This window comes from Tympanuchus pallidicinctus, unplaced genomic scaffold, assembly GCF_026119805.1.
Source record: "Tympanuchus pallidicinctus isolate F22 unplaced genomic scaffold, pur_lepc_1.0 scaffold14, whole genome shotgun sequence".
Classification (NCBI taxonomy): Eukaryota; Metazoa; Chordata; class Aves; order Galliformes; family Phasianidae; genus Tympanuchus; species Tympanuchus pallidicinctus.
Genome location: NW_026294659.1, coordinates 17,373,620 through 17,394,329, shown reverse-complemented (window position 1 = coordinate 17,394,329; position 20,710 = coordinate 17,373,620). Strand labels below are relative to the sequence as shown.

At 42.8% G+C, this 20,710-nt stretch overlaps 2 protein-coding genes across 8 annotated transcripts in view; both read right to left on the bottom strand.

The window, feature by feature from the left end:
* The window catches only part of GRIK1 (glutamate ionotropic receptor kainate type subunit 1), a 155,474-nt gene extending 145,992 nt beyond the window's left edge, over nt 1-9,482 (bottom strand). For 2 of the 6 annotated variants that reach the window (XR_008204378.1, XM_052674065.1), the window contains exon 1: nt 9,293-9,482. Coding sequence is in view for 5 of the 6 variants with exons in the window: in XM_052674065.1 (XP_052530025.1) it covers nt 9,293-9,431 (139 nt within the window). In the remaining variant the exon portion in view is untranslated. The remainder of the gene's footprint in view (nt 1-9,292) is intronic. The other 4 variants (XM_052674061.1, XM_052674063.1, XM_052674060.1 and 1 more) reach the window with 4 other exon arrangements.
* LOC128076433 (claudin-8-like) overlaps nt 1-20,710 on the bottom strand; it is a 146,892-nt gene that overhangs the window by 49,394 nt on the left and 76,788 nt on the right. The gene's annotated exons all lie outside the window — the stretch shown is intronic.

The following is a 20,710-nucleotide window of genomic DNA, read 5'->3' as shown; positions in this document are numbered from 1 at the left end:
CCTCGAGAATGAAGTAACTGTTTCACATAAACTACTTTTCATGTCCATCAGGTCTGAGCTTCCTATTCATAACCTTTATAAAAATGACTTGTTTGGCACAGCACCCCCAGACATTTAGGAGAAAGAGGTTGCGTGGCAGAAAGGAGGATTAAAATGGCTTGACTTCTCTTGTATTTTTCTTGAAGGGAAAAAGAGAAAAGGTTATTTCTGTGAAAGCAGTAGTTGCATTTTTTGTTGTGGGTTGTTTGTTTTTTTTTTTTCCCCTAGAGGTTTACATCTGAATGGACCTAATTTTCACATTTTTATCAGGGATAAGACCAGGACAGTAAATGCCAAAGATTCTAAGCAATGAGATGTGTGTTTCCTGAAGCCAAATTTATTTCCTAGCTAGTATGACTGTATATTTTATAAGGAACCTGAATATTTGCTAAAGAGTTTAATGGTTTTGATAGTACATCAAAGTATAAGGCTCGAATGATGTGAAAGTCTCTTTCTTGCTTAGAGCCTTTCTTGGAGGAAGAAGGCTGAAACATACAAGACAACATGCCAGACCAATTCAGGGAATATTTTGTATTTACTTAAGATTTACAGCCTTATAAAACGCATAACCATCTTGTCCATGTACAAAATATCCTTAGTCAAAGTTCTTTTGTATTTGAAACATGTATAATTACAGGGGGCATGTGTGCCTTGGTGGAGTAAGTGCCAGAATGAGGAGAACGAATGGAAATCATACTGTATCTTAAAGGTGTTTGTTGCTCAGATTTACCATGTTTTATTTTCAGCAGAACACCACTGCTGAACTGATGCAAAGAAACAGGCTGGAGAGGACATGAGAAAGTATGCTCAAGTTGTGCCAGGGGAGATTCAGATTTTATGATTCTATGCTGAAAGTAGGCTCAGAAGAAATCTGAACAGTGAAAAGGTACTTGCAAGTGCCATGGACGCTGCTGGTCTCCAATGGGCTTCTGGATACAGTCAGATACAGCACCTAATATTTGGCCCGTACCCAAACTGGGAGAGGAAGACATATGTTCTGTTTCTTCAGAGCATCCTCCAGTGACAGGAAAAGTTTCCATGCTATTATTTTATACAGCCCTCCCAGGTCTGATCTCCAAGTGTGAGCTAACAGTTCAAGCTGTAAGATGCAACTTCTCATTGTTACCTGTAAATTGTTTAGTTAAATACACTTTGGGCTCCATAGCAACAACACTTAGCACTTCAGACTCCTAATTTCCAAGGATCTATACAAATCTTCACCAAATATACAAACTTTAAGAAAACGTCAAAGTTGTGATGCAGTAGACAGAAGTGGTCGAGGCACTGGATTCACCTCCTGCTTTGCTACAGGTTTGCCAGCAAAACACTTCAGTCCTATGGAGTTGATTTCCCAAGCCATAAAATCAAATTAATTGCATGTGCTCTGTGAAGTACTACGAGCTCTACTGCTTTAGAATACCTCAGTGTTATTATTATTCATTATGATTCTTGTTGAAACACAACACAGTAGGAACTACATGAGGTAAGGCAGTAATGAAACTAGCTCAATACCCGCTTTCATTGCATGGTAGATCACATAAGCATCAATTTCTATGGATTTGCCTCCTAATTATATGATCCAAAACATAAGGTATATGCACTTTTTCTTCTCAGAATCACAGTAAACCCAATTGATATAATCCCCCTTCCCTAAGAATGGGGCAATTCATAGTAGTTGTTCACTGTTTAATTGTTACAGTATACTGCAGTAGTTTTACTACAGCTATAGCATTCTAAAGATATAAGACAAACTTTGAAAAGAGAAGTAGTTTTCTTTCTGTAGACCAAATACTTGGCATACTCTTGCTCTACTCTGTTGGAAAGCAGAGAGTTAGAAACCTACTGGATTCACCAACCTATGTGTGCTTTCATGGACCGTGAAGGCCAAAGCTCTTTGACAGGAGAAGATATTTAGCATTAAAGAAATAAGCAGTGGAAGAAATACTTAAAATACGTTAGTCTGACACACAGTCTGTCATCAAGTGCAGAAACAGCAGTAGCAGATTAGGCAAGCCTAATTACTCACTTGGGAATCCGCCTTGCACGCTGAGGACATTAATGACACATCTCTCCCTGGGAGGTGAAGGGGAGGTGATACTTAGTAGAAATGAGTGGCAGCAAGGGCAATAAAAACAACCTGGCAGGACTCTGCTTCATCAAGCATCCTAGGAGATACCAAGAATAAACTTGTATCTTCAAACATTTTTTCTTCTTTTCTTATAGCTACCTAATGTTGTTCTTCTAAAACGGTGAAGTTTTTTTCCAAATCCTTTCATCTGCTAGTATATTTCCTTGCTTATTCCAAAACAGAGCTGAAAAGTATGTATGACTTAACAATGCACTGAATGTTCTTATAATATTTTTAGCACGCCTGATCCTTTAAAAAGTGTGGGTTTTTAAATGCTCTCTATATACTAAAAATCACTATAATGTAAAATCATAGTGATTTTAAGGTCTCAGTGGCATACCACTATATTCAAGGAAGGCTCTGTTCTTCCTCTGTCTGACAGCCAAAGCAAAGCTTCAGCATCTGTGACAATACTTCTTGCAAAAAGCTTTGCTTGGACATAATGGATGTGGGACGCTTCGCTTTTCCTTCATCTGTAGATAGAACAATGAGTTTTGCACACTTTCTCACTCTAAACAAGTTCTTCTCCATATTTCTGGAGATACTTCTGCACTCAGACTGTCATTTCCACCTACTCAGCATTTCACCAGGACCTCTATGCCATTTAGCAATATGGAAGGATAACTGGTCTTGAGCCCTAGCCAGAATCAATGTGCTGGAAACAAAATTTTCCTTGAAATAGATAAAGTTTGCTTTCCCAGATCCAATGGCAGCATCTGGAACCAATTTCAATGCTAACAGAATTCGTAATGCTCATGTTTTAAACTTTTAGATGTGTAATCCAAAAGCTTAAAGAAACAAACAACCAGAAAGTGTATTTGCAAATAGAGCCTGACGGACCAAAGAAAAGCTCAAAACTGAACCTTTGAGATCATTTCTACCTCTTTGTCCATACTGCTATGACATATTATTCACATCTCCCAGTGTGCCACCCCAATTTATTGAGGAGGTACAGAGGAAGGTATAAACATAACATAGGGAAAGTTATGCACTGTTAGAAAAAAAAAAAAAAAAAAAAAAAAAAGAAGATATTTTAACAGCCTGCTCAGACACTTCATTCCTCTGGTTGAAATGAAAAAGTGCCTATTTGGAATAATGAAACAGTTTTAATTACGCTCAGTGAAAGCAAATATACCATTTGAAAGCGAATCATTTTCTAGATAATACTGAATCACCTTCAGAAGAAAGGAAAAAAAAAAAAAAAGAGAGAGAATGAAAGGTAATAATATTCCCACTATAAAGCTTTTCTAAAGTCATAAACTCATTATTGTCAACTAAAACCTAAAGTCAACAAAAACTAGGACAAACTGGGCTTGCGGGTTACAGATCCAAAGCTGTGGAGTAAAACTAATCAGGTCTTGGATAGGATTTTTTTCCCTCACTGCAGGACAATCTATAGCCTAGTTGGTCAAATCAAGCCCTTCTGAGAAAAGAAGATTAGAGGCAGTTGTTTAAAATATTGAGGAGGGGAGGATGGGGTTTAAGCTTTATTACTGACCAGGATAGACAAAACAGACTATAATGAAATATTTGAGGTTGTACTTGCGGTCTGAATCGAAAACGTTAAGTGGAGACTGAGCCATATGGAGGAGCTTATAGTGACAGCAAGAACTGATGCTGGATATACAAAATTTAGTGTTGTGGGAAGGACGCAGGAGTTCAAAAAGAAATTCATTGTACCTGAACAGAAATAAGCTATTAGGCAAGAACAGAAACTGAAAGAAATTTTATTTTATTTATAACAATTGTTCTTCCAGCAGTGTTCACCTGTACTGAGCATGAATTATTAATTGAAAAAGCACTAGGTTAAGTGTCAAACAGCTTGCATAAATAAAAATATTTGATGGAAAACTATTATCCTTCGGCAAAATTTCATTGATTTCATTGTTGTGAAGATTTCATCCTTTATTTTACTGAAGTCCCAACAGTCTGAACTGATGCACATATGTTACATAAATGCTTTTGAAGCCTTAGTGAAACACAGCAGGATACCCTATTTATCTGCCCACATGGAGCTCACAGCAGCACCACAGACATACTCTGCATATCAGGATATACACCTTGTGGAAGTTAAGAGGAAGTAACAAATTATTATAGCACAGATGTCAGTGGAACAAAAACGGCCCTGGCTGTTTTCCATTTCATTTTTCTGTAACTCACTTGACTCTTGACTAAGATACATATGCAAAATTTGCCATTGCTAATCACATATCTCCCAAGATGTGAAATGCAGCAGCAATGCACCTTCATGCCACACTTTTTTAAATTGTATTTCATCACCGTCAGTGCTGACTATACCATCCCAACTCCAGTCTTAGGACCTTTTCTTTGCCGTTCTCCATCAATCTTTTCTGACAAATGTTCCAGGACAGAAGCAACACATCTGGTGTTTTTGTTAGTATGGCTGGGAGTGGCTGCCTGCCGCATAGTTATCAAGCCACAGTACTATAGACTATTTTAAGACTATAATTTTTGATTTTATAGCTCATCTATTTCATGTTAAAGCAGATATTTAGGTGTATTCTGACAACAGAAATATACACTCTCCGCTTTCTGGAAAGCTAACATCTCTAAATTTCTTCACATACTGAGCAGCGCTTTACTCCATCCCAGTAACAGTGATTTTCCAGCAGCAGTACAGTCATCCAGCAAACACTGCTACTGAGGTACCAAGAGCTGATGGGGCAATGGCCACTGCAGGAAGCTGCAGGCACTCAGTGATCACCATTGCTTAGTTGTGGTTACCAAGCCTGCAGAATTCATGGGCAGAAAACAAGAGAAACAAGACACATGAGGTTTGATTTTGTCTGACCCTACCCATCATTAGGAAGGGTGGTAAGTAGGCAGGGCAGCTGGGGAAAATACAGAAGTTTTGTCTCTCATATATTAAATATGTCCAGCCAGCTCTTCAAGCAATTTAAACCAGCATGGCTCCCTTGAGTTCAATAAAAGGATGTCAATGTACATCAGCTGAGCGTGGCTTCATGACTTTTTAATACACCCCAGTGGAGCAACCCAGCACAGCAAGCATCTTCCACGTTAAAAATCCTTGAAATACAATGGTATAGAACCCAAAGTAATTCATCCCCCCGCATCTTCAAGCCTAAATGACGGAACACAAAGAAACTGCCAATGAGATTTTGTTTTTTATAATTTCAGGATGCAACCACGCAAATCATAATGCAGTCAAGTGTTTTACCCAGGATCGCTGTATGCATTGAGGCCACTGAGCTCCACCGACCTTTTTGTGCACAAGCACAGACGTGCTGGAGTGCTCTGCTAAGGTGCTGGCAATGCATTTTGCATCTGCCTTTTATAGGGCATTTTTGACTTGATTAACCATTTAGAGCATGAGCCAAATGTTGCACTGTCTCATACTTTGTGCAGTACTCCCATATCCAGTGAGAAGGGAGATGCCTAATAACTTTTGCTGGGACATATTGCTAGCAATCCTTCAGAAATACTTGTGGTAAAACAGTCTTCTGTTAAGTGCTGAATGAGGAAACTTAAATAAAATATATTATAGTGAAATGACGAGCCACTGAGCATTTGGGATCTGGTTAACAATGTGCTGTTAATCTCTGATCATCTAATGATATAAAATGCAGTCACATTGCCTACAACATTATGGAACACAATACCATGTAGACATCTATTAATAAATAGTTTCTTTTTAATTAACATTTTAATGACATTAAAACACAACAGAACTTTCTACAGTTTTTTCCATGTCACACTGAAGAAGCTCAAATGTGTATTAATATAATTCCATTCACAAATAAAGTCTTGAAAAAGGTTGACAAGAAGCAGCAAATTTCCAGTAAAATTAATTAGGCTCTTGTCTTTATCATTCTCACACTGTAGAAATGCAAATACTATATAGGAAAAACCTCCCAGCTCCAGTCCTGCTTGGGGAAATACAGACAGATCTGTTGAAAGCTATACTAAAAATGTCAACTTATGAAGAAAACCATATTTTGTGGGTTGAGTTACACATGTCTGTTTTAAATCTACATTTCGCAATCAGAGAGAAATATTACGGGGCTAATCCTCCATCTTTGAAAACACAGCTCACAAAACCACTGGGAGTTTTGCTGAAGTAAGGAATAAATCAGTGCAGAGTCAAAACCCATATTTAAATATTCCAATTAACTACAGAAACATACCAAATATTACTGAAAATCACTTCTGGTATCAGCTGAAGAGTGTCTATTTAATCAACTAATGCAATTTCTATGAAACCTAAGAATTACTCATTTGCTCATTTTCAGGAGTTAATTTTAGAGATTAATTCCAAGTTTCATCCAAGTTTAACTTCCTACGAGTATCTGTTGCAAAGTGCCATGTTCTCTTTTTAACTCCAACAATATTTTAATAACTGGTGTAGTTTATCAAATATTCTTTACTTCTAATGCAGTGTGTTGCTTAAGCAGCTACTCTTCATTAATTGACCTGCAGTAATGCTGGAGTATATTCTTATAGCTTCGTTACGTTAGAAGTTGCAATGGTCCAAAGGATGCACGCTAAGAAATAACACTCTGCCTCCAAGCATTAATATCAGATTTTGTGGCTGATGAGAATTCAGCGCTTTTGAGACTGTTTCTGCAACTTAGTGCCTGCTCGTCTTAATTTGCATTCTCCTTTCCCATATGTGAGTTGGTTCATTTTATACAAGTTGTACAAGTAGGGCAGGCAAGAGGGTCAGGTTGACTCAGTGCGGACTAGAAATTCCTCAGTATTAAGTCAAAAATATTAGGGTTGTGAACTTTAAATATACTTTCACATAATATAGTCTAGGGGGTTACGTATAGATAAAGACAGTGTTTCCTTGGACAGCTCTATTAGTTCATATATCAAGGAAAAAGCTTTTTAGCATGAACGTGAAAGAAATAGTAAGACACTAAAGTATTGTATTGCATGAAACTGAAAGTGTATCTTATCTCAGATTCCACTATTTTCTCCTAATGGATCAATTTTACTGTTCATTTTCTTGTTTAGAGGAATAGGAAAGTAATCATCATCTAGATGCTGAGAAATAGCCAGAATTTCCCTTCACAACTAATTAAATGCCAGCAAAAGAATCCGTTCATTTGTATCATAAGCCAACAAAATCAAAAAAAAAAAATCCAAAAGCTCCCTAACAGTGCAAAATGCAATTAAATACAGTGTATTAATTCAGGCAGCAAACTGCAGCACATTGTATGGCAGTGCTTTCTTTTTCTTAATTAACCAAAACGCGACAAAGAAAATCTGATGGCTTAATGGCATTTTCGTCAGTCAGAAATGCTTTGGAATGATTTTATTATGTTATCACAAAGAGCGTAGAAGGAGTTATTTCCATTACTTCTGTGTGTCACTTTGAAGAGTGACAGAGAGACTTGTCCCTGTTAGCGGATGTGAAGGATTAATATTGATGACATCATTACTTTATAGGCAGGATAACTACAGCAATAAGTACATAGAATATTTTACACATTCGCAACCACCTAAGGAACATTCATTTCAGGCAGCATCACTCTGGATGTGTGTTTGCTGCTGTGATTGAAAGCTTAGCAATTTGTCTCACTTACTGTCATATGACCATAGACAGCATTAGGGCACCATCGCTGCAGTCATCACTACAGAGCTTGCACCAAACGGACACACATCTCAGAGAACAGAGAACCCACAAGTTGTGCAGGGCTATGTAAGAGAAAAGCAGTGTGGGGCAATTGCCTGGTAGCCTCGCTAGATTGATCACAGCAAAGCACTTCGTGCAGCAGAAGGATGGACATAGGGAAGAGAGCACACTCTAAACCTCTGCCAGGTCCTTGCAGAGCTGATGCCAGTTGCGAAGCCAAGGCTCCATCCTGCACAGAGCTAAGCAGTTAGCCTACATCCAAGCAAATATACTTTCGTTCAAACTCTAAAATGCTCCAGTTGCCTCAGAAGCTATTTCCAGCCTTAACAAGGAAGTTAAGGCTGCCTTGCAGCAGCAGCCAAGCAATGTATTTGCAAAGCTACAGCACGTGCCTGAGTTATTTGAGCACACTTTCTCCCATGAGTTCCACTAGCCCTGAATTCACTTTGCGTCTCACCTGCACTCTGTGTGTACACACTGCCTCTACACAGGGCACAGCTCTGTGGTGGGAAGCAGAGAGAGCAGCAAACTTCAGCTGCACTGCATGGAGAAAGGAGAGCACGCTCTCCGCATGCAGACAGCTCCAGACACATCTCAGATTTTCAGCTGCAAGTTGCTGGGTGCCTTCAGATTGTCCTTTCTCAGTGCTTTGAGGAACTGAGCCCCTTCATTTATTCCTATCTAACCCTTGATGAGCTCTCCGAGCTGGGAGCAGCCTTCCGCTGGGTTTTTAGAGGAGAGCTCGTGAGTGGGGTTAGCACTTGAGGCTAAGAGGTACCAATCTGCTGCTTGGCACAGGGCTATGCTTTACCCAGTGCGTCCCCCCGGGCGGTGCAAAAGATTTCTTTTCTCTTTACTCCCTTCATGTTCAGCACTTCCCAAGAGAGACAGGCAAAAGGGATAAGAGAAAGAGAAGAGCGGTACCTCCTGCCTACAGCCTACAACACAGTTGCTCCTCACCCCTAACTCCTGCGATACTTTGTATTCACCGTCTCACTGATCGACACAAGAAGCCCACTGTCGGGAGAGCGGCTTCCTGCGAGCCGAGCAGGGTTTCCATGGTGCGGAGTTTTTCCTTTAAAAAACAAATCTCTGTTTGCTGGGGCTAACGAGTACGGATAGCACTTCGGGAGCGCTCCGTTCCAGGGTGAGGGGCTAAGAACGAAGGAAGGAAAACACTTTCCCCTTCGGAAAGGAGGACGGGAGCAAGCAACAGAAGGTCGGAGCGCGCGGTGCAGCTCCGACCCGGGAGATCTCGCCACTTTTCAAGCTCTCCGAGCCGCTATTCGCGGTCCCCGCGGCGTTGGGCAGAGGCTCCCGTCCCCTCTCCCCCCGCACCGGGCACCGGGGCAAACTTTCCGAAGTGGCGGCGGCGAGCGAGAGCCCGCCCGGATCCGCTCCGCCGGGGGGCAGGGCCCCGCTCCCGACCCCGCACCCGCGCACTGCCCGCACCCGCTGAGCGGGGAGCCCCGCGCCCGGCGGCGGTGCCCGCGGGCGGCACTCACCGATCCGCAGCACTTGCTGCCCACTGAGGGGCAGACCCGCCGAGGCGCACAGCAGCACGAAGAGGAGCCCCCCGCCGCCGCCGCTGCCACCACCCGGAGCCGCTCGCCGGGGCCACCGTGGGCCGAAGGCGCTCGCCATCCTCAGTTCATGCCGGGTCCGCGGTGCGGGGCGCGGGCGGCTACCCCCGGCGGGGCCGGCTGCGCGCCGCCGCTCCGCGCCGCCCGCCCATGGCGCGGGGGCTCCGCGCCGCCCGCCCGCGCTCCCGCCGCCGCCTCCGCGCTACGCTGCGCTGCCCGCGGCTCCCGCCGCCCCGCTGCCCTCGACCCCCCGCCGCCACCGGGAGGGAGGGACGGGGCGGGAGGGGAAGGGGAGGCTCCTCCCGCGGGGCGGGGCGGCTCCGGGGACGAGCGGGACGGGCGGCACGCTTTGGGTGGGAAACGGCACAGAGGCACAGGAGGAACAGTCCTGCTGCTTCCCGTCACCGTCGGACCCGTGCTGCGCTGCGAGAAGAACAGGGGCAGGGATAGGGACAGGAATAGGGACAGGGATAAGAACAGGGATAGAGGCAGGAGCAAGCACAAGACAGGACGAACCTAGAGCTGCTACCCGCCCCTATGTGCCACGTATTCCCGCGGGGCTCCCCCCGCCAGACTGGAGGATTCTCCTCTTCTGTTTTCTCCATGCTGTCTGCCGTTCGTGCTGCTTTTTGGTTCCATCTGGTACTGAAAGTCTCCTTGAGGGACAAAGCTTGGAAAGGTGGCACATCACTCCCTTCTGCACGTCAAGGTGTGGAATCATAGAATCATAGAACCATCAAGGTTGGAAAAGATCTCAAAGATCACCCAGTCCAACCATCAGCCCACCCTCCCCCACCCCCCCACTCCCCCCCCATGCCCACTGCCCACGTCCCTCAGCTTCTCCCCATCAGATTTGTGCTCCAGACCCTCACAGACCATCTGGACATGCTCTTGCAGCATGGCATCCAAAACTGAGCAGAGCACTTGAGGTGCAGCCTCGCCAGTTCTGAGTATAGAGGAATAATCACCTCCCCACTCCTACTGATCAATGGTGATGAGGTGGTGGTGCACAACACCTGGAGACTGAAGGAAAGACAGAAGGATGAGGGGCTGGGAAGGCAAGCACCTACAGCTACTTGTTCCATTGCAGACCTTTCTGTGGTGTGGTTGCTAGCCTGGCTTTCTGCAAGGCTGTAAGGGACACATCCTAATGCTGCATCCCCATGCAGTCATGGCCTGAGACTAAGCAAGGAGAATGCAGGGCTGCTCACCTGTGATCAGGAATTTACAAGTCCCAGTGAAGAAAACTGAAGAATGTTTTTGCACATGGAGGGCCCATAACACCTTCCATGCTTGCCTTAGCCGACATTCTCAAATTGTTTTTTGAAATCTCAGTTTTAAAAGTTCTGTGTTCAAAAAGTTCAAGATGTTTCACTACAAGACAAACATATGTGTCTGGAGCTGAGTTGTGCTGAAAAAAAGACCAAAAAATGTAATAGGAGAATGACTCCCACCTAGCAACAAGGCTAAAACTGTGTAGCTGAGATCCAAAATTGAAATAATTTAGATTTGTTTATTTTGTTTCCCTCTCCAGTCTGTCGAACAATTGTTGCAGAAATTAACTTCTCGGAGGAGTTGCAGTGCATGCTGAAGTCCAATGGAAATTCAAACGTCAGCATTACAGCTTCCAGTCAGCCTGTCTCTCTTCACTGAGTAACTGAGCCCATTTGGTGCTTCTCACCACTGAGAATTCCTGCTAGAATGCTAGTTCTACATTTCTTACATTTTGCATACAAAGAATCATAGAATCAAAGGCTTATTAAGGTTGGAAAAGACCTCTAAGATCCCCCAGTCCAACCACCAGCCCACCCCCCCCCGCCCACTGCCCACGTCCCTCAGTGCCACATCCACACGGCTCCTGAACACCTCAGGGACGGTGACTGCACCACCTCCCTGGGCAGCCTGTGCCACTGCAGCACCGCTCTTGCTGAGGAGAAATGTTTCCTAATACAGAACCTGAACCTTCCATAGCACAGCTTGAGTTCATTGCTTCTCATCTCGTCATTGTTACTTGAGAGTTATCTGCACATCTCCAAGACATGGTATGTGTTCTGATATAGAACGAGAGATGACCCAGCCTGCACTCTGTTCTGTGTAAAACACAAGAGAGTGACTAACGGTGTCAATTATATTAAATCACTGACATAGTTAATAACTATAGCCTAGACTCTCATGAAAGAGACAGAATATCCACCCTGGGCTGGATAAAATGGCTCAGTAACTTTGGCACTGTTTTACTATCTATCATCCTCTTTCAAATTGCTGTTCATGAGAAAAAGAACACTTCTAATTCAGGAAAATCTCAGTGACTGACATGGCACAGACTGGACTGGCAAGTTCAGTTTCTGGATCACACCAACATGGCTAATAACAGGGATTTACAAGCAGATGCCAGTGCCAATGGGAAATCATACTAATTCTGCATCACTAAGAAATGGTACTGCTTTGAAAAGAGAGAAAAAATTCCAGTACTTTGTAAGGAAAACATAGTTCATGATATTTTCAAAACCACTTGTCCTCAGTGTGGATGTGTTCCTGCAGAAAGTCGAAGATAGCTCAGCATTCAGCGCAGAGAGAAAATAAGTCAACCAGAACTACATGGTTTTGAAAATACCTTTGGTTTTAGCCTAATGCTTTCTTGTGTCTCCTATGAGAACAGGCTGCACAAAAGGGGAATAATAAAAGCTTAATGATGACTGCGAGGGAGGGGCAGAGGGCTACTGACCCCTTAGAGCTGGTGAAGAAACCCAAACAGCTCAAGCTCTGCTCAACTCTTGTGGCAGCAGTAGTTTGTAGGAAACTGGAAGCAGGCTGCTTCTTCAGGGCATAGTTCAGCATCTCCTGGAATGTATTCTGCAACTTCATACAAAAAGAGTGAATGCCTTTAAAAAGCTGTCAACAAACACCGAAAATTTTCAAATCAGGTCTTATTTGGCAAATACAAGCCAAATTTTAAGATGAGAAATAATCTGTTTGCTATTGTGAAAGATCTTTCTTGCCCAGTTTTCTGTTTTTATTTATGGGTATGATCCTTGAGTCCTGTACTGGTCTTAGCAGATGGGAAATGGAAGGGTGTATTTCAGATACATCCATTGGAAAGCTGAGGGACAAGGGCAGGGTTCTCAACCCCCCTTTTGATATTTAACATATTTCCTCTTCTCAAAATATTGCTGGAAGAGAATATTTGATTGTGAAATTGATTATTCTGAAATGCAAAAGGACAGAAAGACTTTTAAACTAACTGAAATTGCCTTAAAAGTACCTTGAAGGTTTCTAATTTCTAGCTCATATATCTCTTCCGCTTCTTGTCAAATAGCAAATCATCCAGTAAGTCCTACCCAGCAATATCATGGCATCCTTTACAGTTAGCATTTTTTTTTTAATTTCTGGATGATATTTAAAAATGAGAAGTCCAAATATAGTTCATCTTGCAGGTCTTCAGTTATTGGTACCCTGGGATCATTAATCTCCATTTGGATTTTGTTCAGTGAATGTGGGGGAAAAAATACAGTGAACCCTTAGATCCCTGACCAACCTTTTTTTCCCTCATTTAGGAAGGTTTGAATGCCCAGAGACTGAGCATGTGAGCTGTTATTCAGTTCATACTGACTGCCACATTTGCTTACTCATTTATTGTGTTGCCAATATTTAGATGAGTAAGTAATATTTAGATTCTTAGTAAGACGTGTTGCAACACCTTTTGAATGAAAAGTGTTGTGTGTAATCAGTCTGCTCCTTTCACAGAGTGTATTAATACCATAAATCATAACAGTGCCCTTTACACAGGAATTTGAGGTCTTCACTCCTCTTTCACAACATCAAATTACAGTTTGAAAAACCATGTGATAGTTATGCAATTTGCTGTTAAAGTAATAAAACCTAAAAGTGTGTCTGATATCAGAGCCACAGGATGGAATCTGAGGATGTAAACCATCTCCCTCACATTTTGCAATCATTTTAGAATTCTGGTTTTGAGTTTGGATGTCAGTCAAAATATCAGGAAGACAACTGCATGCAAACATATCAAAAAGGCACACCTGAAAATTTTCTCATTTTCTTGGTCAAGTGCTGAGAAATTTTAGCTGTGCAGTGCTAAAATCCTGCTCCCTCAGAACTTCAACCAGACCTCATCCCATCTGAAGGGCTTTCTTATTGAGTTTAGACCACAGAAAATAGCTAGCATTCATTTGTGAAGGCTGTGTTTCCATCGTTTGTCTCCCACTACCCCTCCAGCATCACACAGTACAAGATTCAACAATAGATTGCAGACTATCACAGTAGTAAAAGCTCTCAATGGAAACACAATAAATCAGACTTCCCCAGGTCTTTCATAACCTACATGCAACACCTGATAACACAGAAATTGATAGCATCATCTAAAAATAACTACATCAAATCAGCATTCTGCTTTTCAAACAAATAGCTGTGATCTTCAAAAAATCTTTCACTTTGAGCTCTCAAAAAAAATTTGAAGCAAAAGAGAAAAGCAAGAGACAAGAATGTTCCTCTCCTATCCTTTTCTCTTTCCACTTGCTCAAACATTTTCTTTCAATATCATTTGCAAAATAAATATCCCTCCAAAGGTGACAAGAATGGAAATCTCAAGTGAGTTGCCAAGGTCTTCATCTTCAGAGACCCAAGATTAGTTCATTTGGTGACAGGCTAAGGTCTGGCAGCTCCACTGTTGTTCTGACTTCCCCTTTGTTTGCTTTCCTTCCTATCTGACCTTCAGACCTAGATTACTGTTTCCCCTTTACAGAGACTTTGCCTCGCTGAGCATCAAGATGCTCAAATCTCAGTAAAAGTGCCCCATGTGCCTGAGAACCTCTGTCACCTCTGAAAATGGGCTCTATTCTTTGAATATATTTTAAAAGAAAGTTCTGTAGCTCAAGTCCCCTCCTGACATCTTTGTCGTTCTCGAACCAACAGAAGCCTAGGTACCTCCCACTACCATTCTGTCAGCTTTCCAGGAGCAGTTATTGAGAGCAGCCCTGCAGAGAGGGACCTGGGGGTCCTGATGGATGAAAAGCTTAACATGAAACAGCAGTGTGCTCTTGCAGCTCAGAAAGCAAATGGTGTCCTGGGCTCCATCAGAAAAGGGGTAGCCAGCAGGGACAGGGAGTTTGTCTTTCTCTACTCTGCACTTGTAAGGCCCCATCTGGAGTACTGAGTCCAGGTCTGGAGCCCTCAGTACAAGAAAGACAGAGAGCTGTTGGAGAGGGTCCAGGGGAGAACCACAACAATGATCAGGGGACTGGAGCATCTCCCCTAAGAAAACAAACTTAAGGAGATGGGCTTGTTCAGTCTGGAGAAAAGAAGGCTGTGGGATGACTTCAGTGCAGCCTTTCAGTACCTAAAGGAAGTCAATAAACAGGAGGGGAGTCAACTCTTTGAAAGGGTTGATAAGTGCAGGACAACGGGAAATAGTTTTAAGCTGAAGGAAGGAAGATTTGGGTTGGATGTCTGGGGGAAGTTCTTTACAGAGAGTGATGAAGTGCTGGAACAGGCTGCCCAGAGAGGCTGTGGATGTGGTCCCTAGAGTTGTTCAAGGCCAGGTTGGATGGGGCCCTGGGCAGCCTGGTCTAGTATTAAAATGTGGAGGTTGGTGCCCCTTCCCCTGGCAGGGGGGATTGGAGATTCATGATCCTTAAAGTCCCTTCCTACCCAGGCCATTCTGTGATTCTGCGATTCAACACTTTCTGCTGTTATTCCCTCACAATTTTGGAGTTAATTTTCTCCATTTACATTTGGAGGGCAAGATGTATGAGAGCAGCAGAGTTCACTTGATTTGTTCAGCCCAGAGGAGATTAAGAGGAGTCCTTGGTGAAAATTACCTGGGGGTACCGGTGAATGACAGCTGGACATATCTAACAGTGTGCCCTCACAGACCAGAAAGTGAACTGCATCAAAAGAAACATGGCCAGAAGGTCAAGGGTGGTGATCCTGCCTCTCTGATCTGCACAGGTGAGACCTCACCTTCAGTACTGCATCCAGATGTGGAGTCCTAAGTACAGGAAAGATGTAGACCTGTTGGAGTATGTCCAGAGGAAGGCCGCAAATGCGATCCAAGAAATGAAACACCTCCCTTACAAGGACAGGCTGAGAGAGCTGTAGCTGTTCAGCTTGCAGAAGAGAAGGCTCCGATAAGATATGAGAGTGGCTTTTCAGTATATAAAAGGGGGTTGTAAGAAAGAAGAGGACAGATTCTTTAGCAGGATCTATGTAATAGGAGAAGGGGAAATGGTTTCAAACTAAAAGAGGGGATATTTGAAATCACATATAAGGAAAAAGTGTTTTACAGTACAGGCAGTGAAGCACTTGAACAACTTGCCCAAAGATGTGGTGGATGCCCCATCCCTGGAGACAGTCAAGGTCAGGCTGGACAGGGCTCTGAGCACCTGTTCTAGCTGTAGGCATCCCTCCTCATTGCAGGGGAGTTAGATCTTTAAAGTTCTCTTCCAACTCTTCTACAGCACAGGTTCTGCAAAGGAGTAGCTGAGTGTGCAGGTGATGCTCTTCTATGCCAGCAGTCTATTAGAGGCAGCTCTGTGGGTCCAATTGGAAGAAGACATTGAGACTATTTTGCAGAAACAGATGTTCAACCCTTCTTTTCTTTTAATTGGTGCCTGTACTGTTGTTATTGTAGAAGTCCAGAACACTATTCAACAAAAACAGTGATGTTCTCTGTGCCATCTAAATCACACCTTTCTCTACAGGATCAAGTGCTCTACCTGTAAGAAAAAGATTTGACCTAGGGACAGTGTCTGCAAGACTCAAATTTATGCTGAGTTTGAGGACATCACTGTTGACTCCTTGAGGGTGGAGAGGCCTTACAGAGAGATCTTGACAGATGGGAGGGCTGGGCAGTCACTGAGTACTTGGAATTGAACTGGAGCAAGTGCTAGAGTCCCCGGAATGGGACAACCCTGGGTGTGTGTACAGACTGGGGGTTCTGGCTGCAGAGCATCATGGAGAAGGATCGGGGGGTTCTGGCTGGAGATTTAATTTAATCAGTCAGCAGTGTGCTCTGGCAGCCAAACAGGCCAGCAGTACCTACATGGTATGGTGAAGGTTATAGAGGGCAAGAATATGAGGAGCGGCTGAGCCCCTTGCTGCAGAGGAGCTGAGGGGAGGCCTGATGGCAGCTGATGGGAGCAGAGGGGCAGCGCTGAGCTCTGCTCTGTGTGACAGCAACAGAGCCTTAGGGAACGGCATGGAGCTGTGTCAGGGGAGGGCAGCTGGGGGTCAGGGAAAGGGGCTGCACCACAGGGCGGTGAGAGGGGAATGGGCTGCACGGGGCTGTGGGCACGGCCACCAGTGATGGAATTCCAGTGTTTGGACAACACTCAGATATGGGGTTTGAATGTTGAGCAGTGTTCTGTGGAGATGAGGGGCAGATTTGATGATCTTATGGGTCACTTCCAACTTGGGATATTCAGTTGTTTGATTCTCCTATAGAGAGGAAAGGTGAGGAATATTTCCTTCACTTTCTTTACTGTGAACACACAGGTAGCACACCCCAAACATGCCTGCAACCAGAATACGAATAACATTTATGTCACTCAGCACGCCATTTCCCATGAAGAACAGCCATCGTTGGAGAGCAATTGCAGGTGTCTGTGGAAGGAGGCATGATGAGACAAGGAATTTGGTCTGTGGAGCAGAGCTGGTGGATATGAGTGATGGAGAACTTCCTGTGTGTTGGCAGAGGAGAAAAGAGAGTTATTTGAGGGGAATAATTTCAGATTCCTCAGTCTACTTTCAATTTTGCTTCAGGTGAAGTCAAGAAAGATGACTTTTTCCCCTCCACCTATAACACCATTACCAAACCACCGCTGAATTTCACATAAAAGAGGAGGTAAAATTACTTTTTAAACTGAAGGCATCAAGGCATTGAGTATTTTTGCTGAAGCATCATAATATTTAGGAAAGAAAATATAAATTTTTCTCCCACTGAAGATAGCACCATGATTACAGTAAGCTTAAACATCACATATTTTAAGAACCTCTTTCAGTCCGAGTGCTCTCTTTATTTATGTTTCCAAACCCGTAAATGCAGTTCTCCCCTTTCCAAGCTCTTTTCGCAAGAAATACTGGGGAGAATCTCTTAACAAAGTAACATTGATCCACTCCATTGAATTGACCCAACATTAATCTGCAAAACTGCTTTTCCCTGAGCAGTAGATACTTTTATCCACTGTACTATTTAGCTGAAAGACATAAATAACCTGCAGCTCAAACACAACCAATTGAAAACATTTCCTCAGCCAAATAAACATCACATTTTTTTTCTGCAATAAATGATATACTGGTGATATCTTGAAAAAGAAAACTTCTAAAACTTCTGCTATAGTTACATAGAGCACATCTATTGGAGAGTGAACTTTAATCAATTTCTGCTTCATCACATTAGAAGAAATCCTGAAATATCCACTAAAATGAATCGAGTCAATGTGAGCTTTCAGTATTTAACCTAGAGCAACACTTCTACCCTAAGAAGCTCTTGAAAAGTTTCTTTTCATATTTCTTTTACGCAGAAAAGGAAATTTTTTAGCAGATAATGCCAAGGGGAGAAAAGTTAATGTGATTTTTTTATTAAATTGCATGAAGTGTCATATTTACTGTTTCCTCAGTGTATATTTTGCTATTCCGTCATTCACTTAGTATTAATTATGAGTATGCCGATGGGATAAATTAATGACTGCTCCAAATTCCTACCCAGTATTATTAAAATATGTCCTCAATCACATTTTTTCTTCCACATTTATTTCAAAAGAGTGTCTTAAATGTCAAAAAGAGAGTATTTCACTTTATTATTGTAGTACTGAAGCACTGATGAAATCGACTGGGACCTGAGGGAGAAAGGTTGTTATGATCCTGCTATTTCTTCTTGGATTGACAAAAGCAGGGAAATGAGTTCCTTAGATTCCTCCAAAATCTATTTTCCTGGCTCTGATGCAGGCAGCAATATAGGATCAGATGAGACAGCTTCTCCTTGCCCTCCCAAGGACCTCAGCAGATAGTTCAGCTTCCACTACCAATAGGAGCAGCCCTGGGGTGTTAGGTACTCCCCTTCTTCAGTAGATCTTAGTATTACTACTCACTTCTGGGGACCCTCAGGAGTGCCCTGCTGCTTTCCACAAATTCTTGCCTTGTGCACCACAGTCCTGGCCCAGATCAGTGTGCCTCCTATTCCCAGGGCAACAGGAGTAATAGAAAGGAGCACCAATAGCAATTCATACACAGACACAAATCAGAATTTTGGAAAAGATCCTCCACTGCTTAAGAAAGTTTGCCTGTAACAAAGAAAGCTTCATCTTAAACATGTGTGATTTATGTTGTGATAGCACCCACTGTAATTTATGTAGCACCTGACAAAATTAAACTCAGAGAGCTGTAGCATGTACTTCTAAATCTCTGCACCATAAGGATCACAGAAGTTGTGCTTGTTCTGTGAATATTTTTTATACATCCACAAAAAAAATTAAAAAAGACAAGACATCTGTAATAAAAAGGCAAAATATAGAATTTTGGTTGTGTATACAGATAAACAGCTTTGTATATATATATATATTTACCAGCAAATCATTTTAAAATCTTAGAGCATTTTAATATCTGTACATGTATATACTTGGATATCTATGCATGCTGATATATGTATATACATTATACAGATATAGATTTTAAATATCCAAGTTACTGGGTCTTCTTTATTTATATTTCTGGTTTCTTTGGTGGCAAAGCACAGCACTTTCAATCCAGACAGGAGTTTCACTGTTGCAGGGCACGTATGCAGGCAGTGCTGGAAATTAAGCCTTGTGCAGCTCTGTGCTATGCAAGCATCGCTCAGAACTCCACAATCATGTGTTAGTACTCTTTCATCTCCTCTCCTCGTGTGTGAGAGGAATTGGCTGAATACAGAATTGCTTCTCCTTCTTCCCCTCTTCAATCACTGTCCACAGGGAGATCCTCTCCTCTCTATGAAAAGTTTACATTGGGAAAAGTAGACAAGTGAGCAGCAAAACCATGCTGCACCTGTACTTCAACAGCATGGTCAAGGCAAATGTGTAAAAGCAGCCTGTGGGTTTTTTCTTTCTTTTTTTTTTTTATGTTGATCATGTTTAATTTTGATTATGGTCATGAAAGTCTGGGAATACTGGAGGTGTGAATTAGGGTACAAGTGTCAAGGGAAGGGAAAAAGTAGATAGCAAACTACTGAGAATGAAAGATGGAGAGAAGAAAATGAAGTTCGAGTAGCAAAGACAAACAAAAAAGGCAAGTGGGGCTGGAGTGGAAGCAGTAAGAAGACAAAAACTGCTTGCAGCTCATGCATCTTGGAAACAATATTCTCTAGTGACTGCAACTCACGTATCAAACAGTCCCTGAAGTAGGCACAGACATGTTGGCATATGGCACACAATGGGGAAGGATTTTGTTAACTGGGGGCAGAAAAGAGAGCTCTTATTAGCATTCCTCTTCTTGTACTTTTCACAGCGCTTCTATGCAGTGAAATGTGAGGGCCTGTCTGGCTCTCCCTCTACACCATACCTCTTGATAACATTATTAGCATTGATAAATACTGCCCACTACTGGGTTTTCGGCAAGTCCAGATGTCCACATTAAGACAAGTGTGTACAGCCAGCGGTGGTGCAAAACTGTGTCTTGGGAGAACTTGAACAAACTTTATTTTTTTTTATTCCTCCATGTTCAGATCAGACTCACTAGTATGTTTTTGTACATGTACATTTCTACGTCTGCAGAAGTACCAGATCGGTGCCGTTGTCAGGCTTTCTTTAGAGCATATGAGCCAGTGCAGCTCACAGCTCCCACCTTTCCATCCACAACATTACAGAGATCTGACCCAGAGGTTGCTGTAGGTACAGAACCCAATGGGGAGGACATATCTCCAGGCTGGGATCATGGGAAAAGCAAGTTGACATGTCATTCCTACTGCTGTCACTGAGGCTGTTCCAAGTGAAGACGTCTTTGTATAATTCTGCTGTTGAGTATCACTAACATAGTCATCTGCACAGGCTAATTTACTGTATTTCTTAGTGGTATTTAAAAGCCTGAGCAACACAACATGTCCAGAACATTTTACTCATGTGTGCGATAATGAGGCTCAGGAGCTGAGCCATATGTCTAATTGCTGGTAGACTGTACAGTGCAGATATTCACCCTAACACTGATTGTAAGTTGAACAGACAGTGACTGGAGCTTGCTCTTGGCTAGTCCTCCCCTTGAAGCTAACATCACGTTGGTCTTGCTGGGATTGAGATTGAACATTTCATTTCCAGCTGTGTTCAACTCCTTGGGGGGCTGCCCATTCCAACAACTTTG